This window comes from Cololabis saira, chromosome 15 (genome assembly GCF_033807715.1).
Source record: "Cololabis saira isolate AMF1-May2022 chromosome 15, fColSai1.1, whole genome shotgun sequence".
Taxonomy (NCBI): domain Eukaryota; kingdom Metazoa; phylum Chordata; class Actinopteri; order Beloniformes; family Belonidae; genus Cololabis; species Cololabis saira.
The window spans coordinates 44,235,485-44,248,899 of NC_084601.1; the positions used below are offsets into that span (position 1 = coordinate 44,235,485).

Here is a 13,415-nt window from a genome sequence, read left to right on the forward strand (position 1 = left end):
ATTCCCGTGGTTCAAGTCTGTGTCCAAATGAGTTGGTATTAACATCAGTCAGTCAGGAACTTTATCATATGGGATTCCTATGGATCAAGTCTTTTTTGAAGCCAGTTCAAAGGTGTGACCCCTGCAGGATGTAGGAAACTGGGGCTTCACGTCACAATGGTGTGATAATTCCTCAACCCCGCTGCAGTTTGTTCTGTGTAGTTTGGTGGATCTGAACAGTGATGGATGTGCAGAGAACAGACTAGATGATGGCAGTCGACCAAGTCAACCAAGTCTGGCTCACAGAGCAGTTCTGGGACCAGGTTTGGTCTCCTGTAGTCCAGAGACGAGAACCAGGACCTGATGTGGGGTCGACTCTGAGAGCATTGACCAAGTTTCAGGTCTGGAACGGTGACGTGACGAGGTTCTCCGGGGATTTCCACGACGCTGTAACATCTTTTACGGTTACGTCTTCAAACCTCGTCAAGTCAATTAGTCTTCCCTTCTTTCAGGCGGCGGTCTTTCACTTGGACCTTTTCCCGTTCAGAGAGGAACCAGACGATGTTTCTCCGGGTCGTAACTAGTTCCCAGCGGGGAGGAGAGTCCTGCAGGTGTCGGGACTGGTTTAGGTCTCTGGTCTCGGTCTTGTCGTCCCTGCAGGACTCCCATCAAAAGAGCGTTTATTTTCCTGGGCCAGGGAATCATCTGGTTCTGGCCGCAGGTTCGCCCCGTGGGTTTGTTCTGTTCCGTCCAGAAATAACTTTGTTCTGGGTTGATTATATGTTGATTATAGTCCAGATTCCAGATTACAGCCCTGCTGCTGCTGCGACCGCAGGAACGGCTCGCTGAGCGAATGTGCACCATGCTAGCGTGGCGACGGGGGAATCAGGGCCGGCACAAGTCCTACAGCCCGGGGGGAAATCCCAGCTCATAGTTGGGGGGACAATAAACAGAAAAGTTCCAGAGAATCACTCCAGGGGGGGACGAGGAATAAAAGTTGTTGCCTGCCTTTTATACGGCATCTTCAATTTGACATTCTCATCTCTCTATCTCGCCAACAGGCAGAAGAGCTTTCTTAGCACTGGCTGAGTCCAATGAATAAACTAATTATCAGCTGAATTCAATTTCAATTCAATTCAAATTGGCTTTATTGGCATGAATGGTAACCATTGTTGCCGAAAGCTACATATACATACAACAAACCACAATACATTAATACATCTCTCTCTCTCTCTTATACTTATACTTACCCATACCTGTATATAAGTTCTTGTTTATTCAATTCAATTCGATTCAATTTTATTTATATAGCGTCTAATACAACAAAATTTGTCTCTAGACGCTTTCCAGTGATCCAGAACATAAACATAAACATAAACATAAACCCCCGAGCAATTATTACATAAACAATGGCAGGTAAAAACTCCCCTAGTGGGAGAAAAACCTTAAGCCAAACAGTGGCAAGAAAAACTCCCCTTTAGGAGGAAGAAACCTGGACCAGGACCTGGATCATAAGGGGGGACCCTCCTGCCGAAGGCCAGACTGGTGGGTCAGGGACGGCAACAGCACAGCAGGCAGGTGGAAGCAGCAACGGGATGACCGGGGGTGGGGACCGCAGGCCAGCACGCAGCTCCCGAAGCTCCGGCCAAATCAGCAAGTCCCAGGTTGGGGTGCAGGGTCGGGGAAAGGTTGAGAAGGGGCAGGGCCAGGGAGAGGAGTCTTGACGGACAAACCTCTCCCCCGCCTGACCGGGCCGTTACCCTGCCCCTCTCACTCCCACACTGCAGGATCCGGTGTTTTGCATTCAGAGATGCTCTTCACCACCGGCAGAGGATGCTGCACCATGGACAAAAGAGAAGAGAAAGGGGGGGGGGCAGCACAAGAAACTACAGGAGCGACTCTAACACACTAGAGTAGAGAGTTTATTCACCCAGCAATACAAAACAATGGTATTACCTCTTGTAAAAGCAAGAATAAAGTAGAAATTTCGAATTTCTCAACATTTTGACTTTTTTCTCAACATTTTGACTTTTTTCTCGAAATTGTATTTCAACATTATTCTCGACATTTTTACTTCTTTTTCGAAGTGCATAATGAAAAAAAATCTTCCTCCTCTAAAATATTATTTTTATTTTTCTCCTGCTGATTCTCCTGATTCTCTTCCGTAATGAATCATCACTCACACGTAAAAAAATATATATATTTTTTTTTTATTTATCTTTTTTTACTCTTGGGGGCCCCCTAGTGGTCAGTCAGACCATCTTCATCTGAGATGCTCGTTTTTTAATTTGAAATAATTTGCTGAATATTGAATCCCTGAGCTGACGTGACCACGCCCCCTTTTTCTAAAAATACTGGTTTTGCTTTAGTGTCAAAACATGATAAATCACAGCGTTAGTAATAAGCAATGTAAGGTTTTTTAGTGTGCCATCATCCTGGTAAAACACGTATTTAGCAGAAAAAGGGAAGTCGTATTTAACAGGGAAAGGGAAGTGATGTGAGCGAGTTTCCCTGGAGATTTATGCGTCGGTTAGCGTCGGTTAGCGCCGGATGCTGCTAATCACCGAGGCCTGAAGGTGGTGATCAGCACCCCAGGGTGACGGGGGGGACGGGGGGGTGGCCCAGTTATACTTTTATGCTTTTCTTTTGGAGCTCTGTGAAATGAATAAACTGAAAAAACAGAAAATTAGAAGAGGCAGGACTAGAACCAAACAGGAAATATTTATCCACATCTAGATTTGTCTCTTTAATTTGCTTTGTTTTGATTATGTATTTTTTTTGGTATATACATTTTTATGTACTCTGATTATTTTTAGTTTTTGTTTTAACCTGTTTGAATAAAAAAAAAAAAATAATAATAATAAAAAAATATATACAGAAGAAAAAGAAAAGATATTATAAATACAGTGCAAAATTTTAAATAAAAAAGTAAAAAAATAAATAAATATTATATATATATATATATATATATATATATATATATATATATATATATATATATATATATATATATATATATATATATATATATATATAATAAAATACATTTATATGATATATTAAAATATATATGATATATCTTATATACTAAAAATGCATATATATATATATATATATATATATATATATATATATATATATATATGTATATATATATATATATATATATATATATATATATATATATATATATATATATATAATAAATGTTCCATTGGGGCAGGGTTTGTGCAGCGCAAACCCTGCCTCTCGCCCGCAGAGCGGTCCGTTCTTGCGACGGTCGCACATAAATGAACGGGATCACCGGCGGCGGTCGATGCTTTGCGCCCTCTATGTGAAAGAGTTGTTGTTTTTCCCGGAGTACGGAAGAGGAAACTCCTTCCGTGTTCATTTCTGACCAATGAGAGAACAGTTGGTTCATTTGTTAACAGCTTTGAACCGCTACAGACGGTTGTCTTGTGAACACAATATATATATATATATATATATATATATATATATATATAATATATATATATATATATATATATGCAGACAAAAAATAAAAAAATAAAAAATATATAAATACAGTGCAAAATTTAAAATAAAATAATAGAAGTAATTAAATAAAAAATATTTAAAAAATAAAAAAATATATAAATATATGTTTATTAATAAAATAAATATATATGATATATTAAAATATATATTTAATATATTTTTTGGGGTATATACATTTTATGTATTCTGATTATTTTTAGTTTTTGTTTTAACCTGTTTGAATAAATAAAAAAAATAAAATACAAACTATTCCCTCCCAGTTCTTGGAGAACCAAACGCTACAGAATCTCCTTTAATCCTGAACGATAATGAGACGTTATTCTCTTAAACAAAGGAAGAAGTTGTGGCTGAAGTTATTCTAGTTTCTTTATTTTTACTAACAGAACAGCCGCTGTTTCAGCACCTGTTTCTGCTGCTTAAAAACATCCAGACAGACTCTCACGTTACCAGTTATGGATGAACGAGTCAGATTACCCACCGGAAACAGAGTCCCACTGATGCTGCTGCATTAAAAAAATGTTTTTTCAGGGATTATACAGATTTTTTTTTATTTTTTATAAAAAACAAGTAACTACTACGGAAGATTATTAGGGCCACTTAAAAAAAAATAAAAAGAATTCTGAGATTAGAGTCAGAATTCTGACTTTTTTCTCAGAATTCTTTTTATTTTTTTCAAGTGGCCCTAATAATCTTCCGTAAACTACAGAAGTGTATTGCATTCACTTGAGAAAAAACAATCTGCCCTGTTTTTCTGAATTAACCAGATTCCTCCCAATTTGCAAGAATCCGTCATTCACTCAGAGCTGGATTTCATGGAAGCAAACGTGTGTGCAAACCTGCACAAAGTTGACAAACTAACAAAAATCCCATCTATAAAACTTAAAGACAAGAGAATCTCCCAATGTTTCAAACCAAACGGGATTAAAGTGAACAGGAACATGTTTGCTTCTATGAATTATTACATTTACATTACATGAAACACAATCTTTGTCTATAAAACACCTCCCCCATTGACTTCAAAGTGAAAGTGTGTCCAAACCCCCACCGGCAAATGCTTCATTTTTAAAGTTGAATGCTGAGACTCTCTTTGCCACACGTGTGCAGTAATGACAGTAATGACAGATGTTTCTGTATAAATAGTTCCCCCCCCCCCCTCCCCCCACCTCAGGGTGGCACTGCCCTGGCCGAGGTTTCAAGGGCGTTTCCTCCTAAACCTCGTAAACCTCTGAATATCTAAATCTGCTCCGTGGTCGGCACCACTTCAAAGCTGCACGCTGCAGGAGAGCGTGGATTTATGTAAAGCATCATGCAGCAGACGAGCAGCACATCAACACAACACACATTTATGTAGCAGACGCTCCGATCCTGGAGAACCAGGAACCAAACTGTGGATTTATGTAAAGCATCATGCAACAGACAAGCAGCACATCAACACAACACACATCATGCAACAGATCAGGCAGCAGACGCTCTGATCCTGGAGAACCAGGAACCAAACCGTGGATTTATGTAAAGCATCATGCAACAGACAAGCAGCACATCAACACAACACACATCATGTAGCAGACGCTCCGATCCTGGAGAACCAGGAACCAAACCGTGGATTTATGTAAAGCATCATGCAGCACATCAACACAACACACATTTATGTAGAACATCATGCAGTACAAGCTCCGAGTCCTGGAGAACCAGGAACCAAACCAACGCAGAGTTTCCTCTGGCAGCAAACACAACATCTCATCAGCCTCAAAACATCAAAATGTTCCATTTTCCACTTTTTCTGTGACACAACGATTTCCAGGTTTCTCCAGGAAAACCTGAGCTGCGTCTGCAGGGAGTGGTGGGACTGACCCGGTTAAACCCAGATATCTGACAAACCCACAACTCCTCCTGGCTCAAGGGCTTATTTTAGTTTCAGAGGAGATTCTGACGATAAGAGTTAGGGTTTGAGGACAGAAGTGTCTCAGTCTGAGCAGAGACGGCAGAGGATTAAACAATGCAAAGTGGATAAATGACCCTTCAGACTCAGATTCAGATTCAGATTCCGACTCAGACTCAGATTCAGATTTCTTTTCATTTCTACGGTTCAAGAACAGCTTTACATTTACTTTGGGTAGAACTTGGAGTTCTAGGCGACTTGTGGCAACGATGGGTGACGGGTTGTTGGAAAAAGGGCAGAAACTTGTTTGATCTTCCTTCATCTCCGTTTCCTCTGATTGTCCAGGTGTCCATCCGTCTGAGTATCAGGGCCAAACTAAGACAAAAAAGAATTTGGAAATTATGAGATTAAAGTCATAATAATATGAGAATAAACTCCTAAAATTACGAGAATATTACAACTTTATTCTCATATTATTATGACTTTATTCTGGTCATTTCCATTTTTTTTGTCTTAATTTGGCCCTAATACTCCATCGTATCAAAATTTGTAATGTAATGATGAAAAAAAAAAATCGATCTTTAGACATATGAATCGATTTTTAGGAATTAATATGAGAATCAATTTGAATTGTTTGTGTGTATATATTATATACACTATATACAGTACTATTTTCTGTATAATGTTGTGCAAATTTAACCCCAAGACAGTATATAAAATAATGAAATATAAACAATTTATGTATATTAACAATTCATTTTTTTAACATATTTAAAGGCAGATTTCTTTATTAGCCATTTGTGTAAAACACATAGGAATTCGTTACGGGGACTTGGGGCTCAGGGATGAGCATTTGACTGGAAAAGACAAAACACTTATATAGACCCTATAGTTAAACTCCAGAAAAGAGAATAATTAATAGTTTCTTATCGCGATACTATTAATACATTATTTATAGAGTCGGGCACGTTAAAATGAATATATATTGTTTATTTAAAAACATTAGAAATATTATTTTGAATTAAGAATAAAAGCCTTCCTACTTGTATTCAACATTTATTCAGATTAAAAGAAACAAATGATAATTTAAGAAGCTATGGGTGTTTGAAACATGTTATGTGACTAATATTAAATATAGATGTGTTTCATTTTTTTGAGTCAAATTATGGGATGGACGGAAAATTATGCAGTTTTAGTTTTAAAAAAATATTGAAAGACAAAATAATTAAAGATTACAATGCAAAATGATTTGAATATAATTAAATTATACAGAGCGATTTAGAGTAAATTTTCTTTTCTTTCTTTTCTTTTGTATTCCTGATAAACTGGGTTTTATTTTGGAAGGAACAGGATTCAGGGACTCCTTTTTCGCTTACACAGAGTTTGTGTTTTATTGTTTATTGTGTGAAACTGATTAGTGTAAATATGTAGGATAATGTTTTATCAGTTATATGCACACAAGTTAAGCTGCATATAATGTAATGTAACCGAAATTGTCAAGGTTTGACATTCCCCCCAGCTTTCAGTTTCTGTTTTGCCCCACCTGTGTCTCATCTGCCCTGATTGTCTGCACCTGTGTCTCGTCATGTCTCGTTACCCCCTGAGTTTATCTGGTCTTGTCATTCCCTTGTTCCCTGTCGGCCCGTACTGTTCTTCCCTCCATGTCTCCTGGTTTTCAATCCCTGTATACGTGAGTTAATCTTGATCCTGCCAAGCAGCGCTTTTGTTTTACCCTTTATGGAATAAACCCTTGTGTTTTTTGAGAACTCCTGCCTTGGGCCTCCCTCTCTCTCCTGCATCTGGGTCCTCAACTACACCTGCCTGACAGAAATAAACTATTCATTCATGCCTTTCAGACGTGGAACATCTTCAACATGCAAGAACAATGTCCAGTTGTCGTCTGTTCAAGCTTCTCTTGTACAGTTTTAGTGTAAATAATCCGTTGTGTTTTGTCCTGCAGGGTTCGACCTGATGGATCACTTCAGCGTGAAGGACATTCTGGGAACTCGACTGGACGACGGTCAGAGTTCCTACGTTCGTCTGGGAACCATGCCCATCGTGCAGCAAACAGAGTAAGTAAAGAGGTTCCTACATCTCATTATTACTAGTACTAATACTAGTAGTATTATGGTATTACTAGTACTAATACTAGTAGTATTATGGTATTATTACTAGTAACAATAGTAAAATGGGAACCATGCCCATCGTGCAGCAGACTGAGTAAGTAAAGAGAAAACTGGTTCCCAACATTTCACACTGTCACAATGTCAGCAACACATGCTAGCAGGGAACGCCGTGCATCAGTATCTCTGATACTTCAATGGCAGATAGATTAGCAGATATATCAGCAGATAGATTAGCAGATAGATTAGCAGATAGATTACCAGATCATCTGCGTAACAGTGAAATGAGAGGTTGTTCCTGGCTGTAATAGTCAGGCACTGAAGAATTTGTTGGGCTGAAAACCAAACGAGGGTTGGACGTGTTCTTGGTGCTTTACGTCTGCCGACACTACTGTCGATTCACTAGGTAGCGAGGAGACTTTCGTGCAATTTTCAGCCGTTTCTTTCCTCAAAACTCACCCGAAAGAACAGCGAGGTGTTTTGCTGTAGCCACCGAGTTCGCTAGACTCCAACCGGTGAGGGGACTCGTCTCAATCCTCCGGACGTCAGGCCATCTCTTGATCTTCCTTGATGGGGGAGTACGAGGTTGTTGTGTGCACTTTAGTCACTTCAGTCCAGAGGAAAAAAGAAAATCCGCTCACAGATGGGGTCCTTTCATGGTCGCCAAATTGTGGTGGCAAAAATTGTTGTTCGTTCAATAAAGTGTTCAAAAAAGAATGTCTGGACACGTCTGCTGTCTTTCTGGAGTTTTAATAAAAAGAGCATTCATGAATGGAGTCACACAGAGCAACTGATCACAACAAGCAGTCAGTGAGTGAGTGAGCTGCAAATGTTTTTAGACATCCTGTCTTATATTTCAGCCAGGCTGGGAACAAAAGACAAAACATATATATCATCCTGACATCCATGAGGCTCCACCACCTGAAAGTGAGAAATCCCACAGGCTCTGTGTGAAAGGAGTTTGACCTCGGCCATAGGAATGTTCACTTAAAAACAGGATTTGTGCATTAGTCAGTCTTAAAGCATACAAGACAAAATATCTATGTTATACCAAAATTTCCCATTACAATCATTTAAAGCAACTCTCTGTAGTAATTCCACCTCTGACCACACGGTGGCGCATAGCTCTGCTGACGACAGAGACACCGGCGATACCGCGCTAATGTGCTAATGCTCGGTCTGGGATGTCGCAGTACTGTGATAGTACTGCGTCCCGCTTGTGTCTGACTCCATTAACAGTCTTGCGTTGCTACATATAGTGGCTTTAATGAGTTTATAGCAATGTTGGGTATTGTTTTTTAATATTTCAATGGTTTTTCTCACACATTCATTGTAAAAGTGGAGTTGATCCACAGCAAGTTTGCACTCGTGAAGGTTTAATTGTGTGTAATTAATGTGTAAATAGTTATTTGAACAGAGAGACCGAACCAACGTGATGGTTTCTCTGCAGAGAAATGACTTCATTCGGTTTCCCCGTGTCCCCCAAGCTAACAGCTAATGTAACTAATGTACGCTAATGTAGTTACATTACAATAGTCACAGTGTCAAAGGCTCTAGTTCACCTTCATTTTCATAGAATTGTCAAATTGGTTTAATTCACAGCACAAATTGTTCCAGATTACTTTAGTAATCCTGTATTTGACCCGGTCTTTGTACGTTTAGACTGTATAGAAACGTAATTCTCCTCAGTTGTGTGAAATTAGACCTGGAAACAGACATTGTGGCCTAGAATTGTCAAATTGGTTTAATTCACCGTACCAATTGTTACAGATTACTATTGTTTTTTTTAAATGTTTTTTTGTTCTTTTTTTCACTTTGTCTGCATATATATATATATATATATATATATATATATATATATATATGTATATATATATATATATATATATATATATATATATTTTTTTTTTTTTTAAATTGTATTTATTTTTATTTTTTTTATATTTATTTATGTATTTATTTATTTATTTATTTTTTATATTTGTTATATGTATTTATGTATTTATGTATGTATTTATTTATGTATTTATGTATTTATTTATTTATTTATTTATTATATTTATTTATTTATTCTTTTTACAGATTACTTTTGTAATCCTGTATTTGACCCGGTCTTTGTACGTTTTGACTGTATAGAAACGTAATTATTACCATTGTAAGAATGAGATGAACCTGCTGGATCTACTGCCCTTACTGACTAACAACTGCAGCTTTCTGTTATTTTACCTCTTTTCTGATCATTTTATTTCATTTTATTTGTTATTTACTGTTTAATTGTGTCTTGCTGCTTTTAATGTTGATGTAAAGCTCTTTAATGACCTTGTGTTGAATTGTGCTGCACAGATAAACTCACTAAACTATCATTTCCATTTCCAGACACGTGTTTCCTCAGGGTTTACCGGACGAATACGCCTTCGTGACGACGTTCAAGTTCAGGAAAACGTCCAGACGGGAGGATTGGTATCTCTGGCAGATCTACGACAAATACGGGATTCCACAGGTAAGATGCTGAACTGGTTTAGAGAACTAAAACTCCAACAGTTTTTTCAACACAGGCCTACTTACTACAGTAAGTCGTAAAATTACGAGAATGAAGTCATAATATTACAACTTTATTCTCGCAACATTATGACTTTATTCTTGTAATTTCCAATTTATTTTTTGTCTTAGTTTGGCCCTAATACTCCGTCGTACCAATAGTTGACGTAATGATGAAAAAAAAAAAAATCTTTAGACATATGAATCGATTTTTAGGAATTAACATGAGAATCGATTTAGAATCGGAAAATTGATTTTTTTCAACACAGGCCTAGTGACGGGTTGTTGAAAAATGTTTGAAAAAAAAAAAATTAAATTAAAAAAAATGTAAAATAAAAAATAAAAAAATGTAAAAAAGTCAGAAAAAAAAATGTAAAAAAAAAAACTACAAAAAATAAAAAAAACTAAAAGAAAGAACCATGTTTGATCTTCCCTCATCTCCGTTTCCTCTGATTGGTCCATTGATCTTCCTTCATTTCCGTCCTCCCTCCTCCGTTTGTCAGGTGTCCATCCGTCTGGACGGGGAGAACAAGGCGGTGGAGTACAACGCCGTGGGCCTCACCCAGGACGCCGTCAGGGCCGTGTTCAAGAGTCCCGAGGTCGACAACCTGTTCGACCGATCCTGGCACAAGATCGCGCTGAGCGTCGGGGCCAAGTCGGTGTCGCTGTACCTGGACTGCAAACTCATCGCTACCAAAACCATCGGGGAACGGGAGGACATCGACGTCCAGGGGAAGACGGTGATCGGGAAGAGGCTGTACGACAGCGTCCCCATCGACGTGAGTACTGATGTTTTATTCAGATAGTTCTGTTACTTCTACTACTTACTTCTTTATAAAAATAAAGATGGTGATCGGGAAGAGGCTGTACGACAGCGTCCCCATCGACGTGAGTGTTGATGTTTTATTAATGTAGTTCTGTTACTTCATCACTTCTTATAAAAATAAAGGCGGTGATCGGGAAGAGGCTGTACGACAGCGTTCCCATCGACGTGAGTTCAGACGAGTATTCCTGTAGTTCTGTTACTTCTTTATAAAGATAAAGACGGTGATCGGGAAGAGGCTGTACGACAGCGTTCCTATCGATGTGAGTCTGGACAAGGATTCCTGTAGTTCTGTTACTGCATCACTTCTTATAAAAATAAAGGCGGTGATCGGGAAGAGGCTGTACGACAGCGTCCCCATAGACGTGAGTCCGGCCAAGGATTCCTGGGATGTTAAAAAAGGCGAAAATTCGGACGCTTATTGCTCGGCGATATTCCGCACGCTTTTTTTGTCCGCTAATGCTGCCCGAAACACAACCTCCATCCATGCATGTCATACATCGTTGGATGCGTCTTCATGGTGGCCTCGATGGGCATTACCTTTCTCAGTCAAAAGTGTTACCGTGGCAACGCTAGTGGCTAGCAAGCAAAAAAAGGGCGAAAAATTCTGTACCTTTTTACTCGGCCATACTCTATCGTAGAGACATCGTTCAAATTTCCAAACACCGATTGGCACTAAAGGACCGTACAACCTCATCATGCTACTTATTACGGTTTTTGCGATGTTTAACTTTCAATTAAAAAAAAAATCAATTTTATTTTGGACACTTGTTGCTAGGCAACGGGTTATCGTACAGACATCATTACAACATTTAAAAACCCGGGACGCGTTGTACTACAACATATGTTAGTCTCACCATGCTAGCTATTACGGTTTTTGAGATATTCAACTATGCTCATTTTGATGCTAACGGAACTTTGGACGCTTGTTGCTCAGCAACGCGATATCATAGAGACTTTGATCCAACGTTAAAATACTCAGCTTGACGTGGACTACGACATACTGAGGTCTCATTACGCTGTCGTTTACAGCTTTTGAGATATTGAAGCCAAATTGTCCCATTCTATCCTATGGAGCTTGTTACCATAGCAACAAAAACCAATGCATTTGTATGGGGGAGCATGTGAATACACCATCTGTTAATGCTGCCCTGACCGCAATGTGCACGCATGCAAGGCATACATCGTTGGATGCGTCTCCATCGTGCCTCAATGGGCATTACTTTTCTCAGTCAAAAGTGTTACCGTGGCAACGCTAGATGCCAAAAAACAGAAATAAAGGCGAAAATTCGGACGCTTATTGCTCGGCCGAACTTTATCGTAGAGACATCGTTCAAATTTACAAACACTCGGCCCGATTGTCACTAACGGACCGTACAACCTCATCACGCTAATTATTACAGTTTTTTCGATATTTAACTTTTAATCTAAAAATTTGACTTTGGCCGCTTGTTGCTAGGCAACATGTTACTGGAAGACGGTCCCTTCATCAACTCTTTGTTTCTTTCTTGCAGTTTGACCTCCAGAGGATGATGATTTACTGTGATTCCAAACATGCAGAGCTGGAAGCTTGCTGCGATATCCCTGGTGGACCGGTGAGTTCAACCGCTACACCTGCACTTAGCACCTTTTACAGAATTAAACTACTACTACGAGGTTTACTAAACACTAACTAGAGGATGTACGAAACACTAACGTTTGAAAGTTGGTGTTAAAGCTGGAGGTGGTGTCGGCCTCCTGAACCCAAACTGGAAGTTGTTTCCATAGTAACAGTTCCTGGTACCAGACCCGTCCTCCAGATCTGGATCTTCTAGGAACTAGGAGTAAACCTGAACTCTGAGAACAGAGAACTCTGTCAGGAACACAAGGCACTATCAGGTCCTGGAGGAACCAGGAGTTTGGACCTTCAGGACTTTATCCACCAGAACCAGAAGCCTGAAGTGGATCCTGGTTCCTACGGAGACCAATGGAGGGAGGCTAATGCTAATGCTAACGCTGGAGAGACATGGTCTCTGCTGGTTTCTGTTAGCATCACGCTGCTGCAACACCATCTAATCCCTTCCTGAGGTGTTTGGGACCAGAAATTATAACCTCTGTTTTATCAGAATTTAGAAGTAAAAAGTTAGTGAACCTCCAGTCCTTTATATAAGACATAGGCTACCTGAAGTTTAATTAACGGTTCTGTTTCATCTTCATAGACAAATACAGCTGCGTATCATCAGCATAGCAATGAACACTGATGCTGGGTCTGGATTAAACTTCCCAAGACCCTAGAACTGAACCCTGAGGGACACCATAGCACCGGGAGGTTCTGGTTGATTTCTTCTCTGATTCCCATGATTTTATTGCTAAAGAAACTAATAAATTCTTCACTACTGAGATGTGACTCAACAGAGTTGTGACTCAGCCTGGCTACAGCACTGAACAGAAAATCTGGGTTACTTTTATTATCCCCTAAGATGTTCCTGTTTTTCTAAGGGCTTCTTTATCTACAACTGAGGACTTCCAGTGTATGAAAGTGTGTAAACTTGTT

General features: G+C 39.1%; 1 protein-coding gene across 1 annotated transcript in view; it reads left to right on the forward strand.

The window, feature by feature from the left end:
- Nucleotides 1-13,415, forward strand: part of col22a1 (collagen, type XXII, alpha 1) — a 100,545-nt gene that overhangs the window by 19,006 nt on the left and 68,124 nt on the right. The window contains exons 4-7 of the mRNA XM_061741678.1: nucleotides 7,359-7,470; nucleotides 9,898-10,021; nucleotides 10,563-10,838; nucleotides 12,397-12,477. Of these exons, the coding sequence (XP_061597662.1) occupies nucleotides 7,359-7,470; nucleotides 9,898-10,021; nucleotides 10,563-10,838; nucleotides 12,397-12,477 (593 nt within the window). The remainder of the gene's footprint in view (nucleotides 1-7,358; nucleotides 7,471-9,897; nucleotides 10,022-10,562; nucleotides 10,839-12,396; nucleotides 12,478-13,415) is intronic.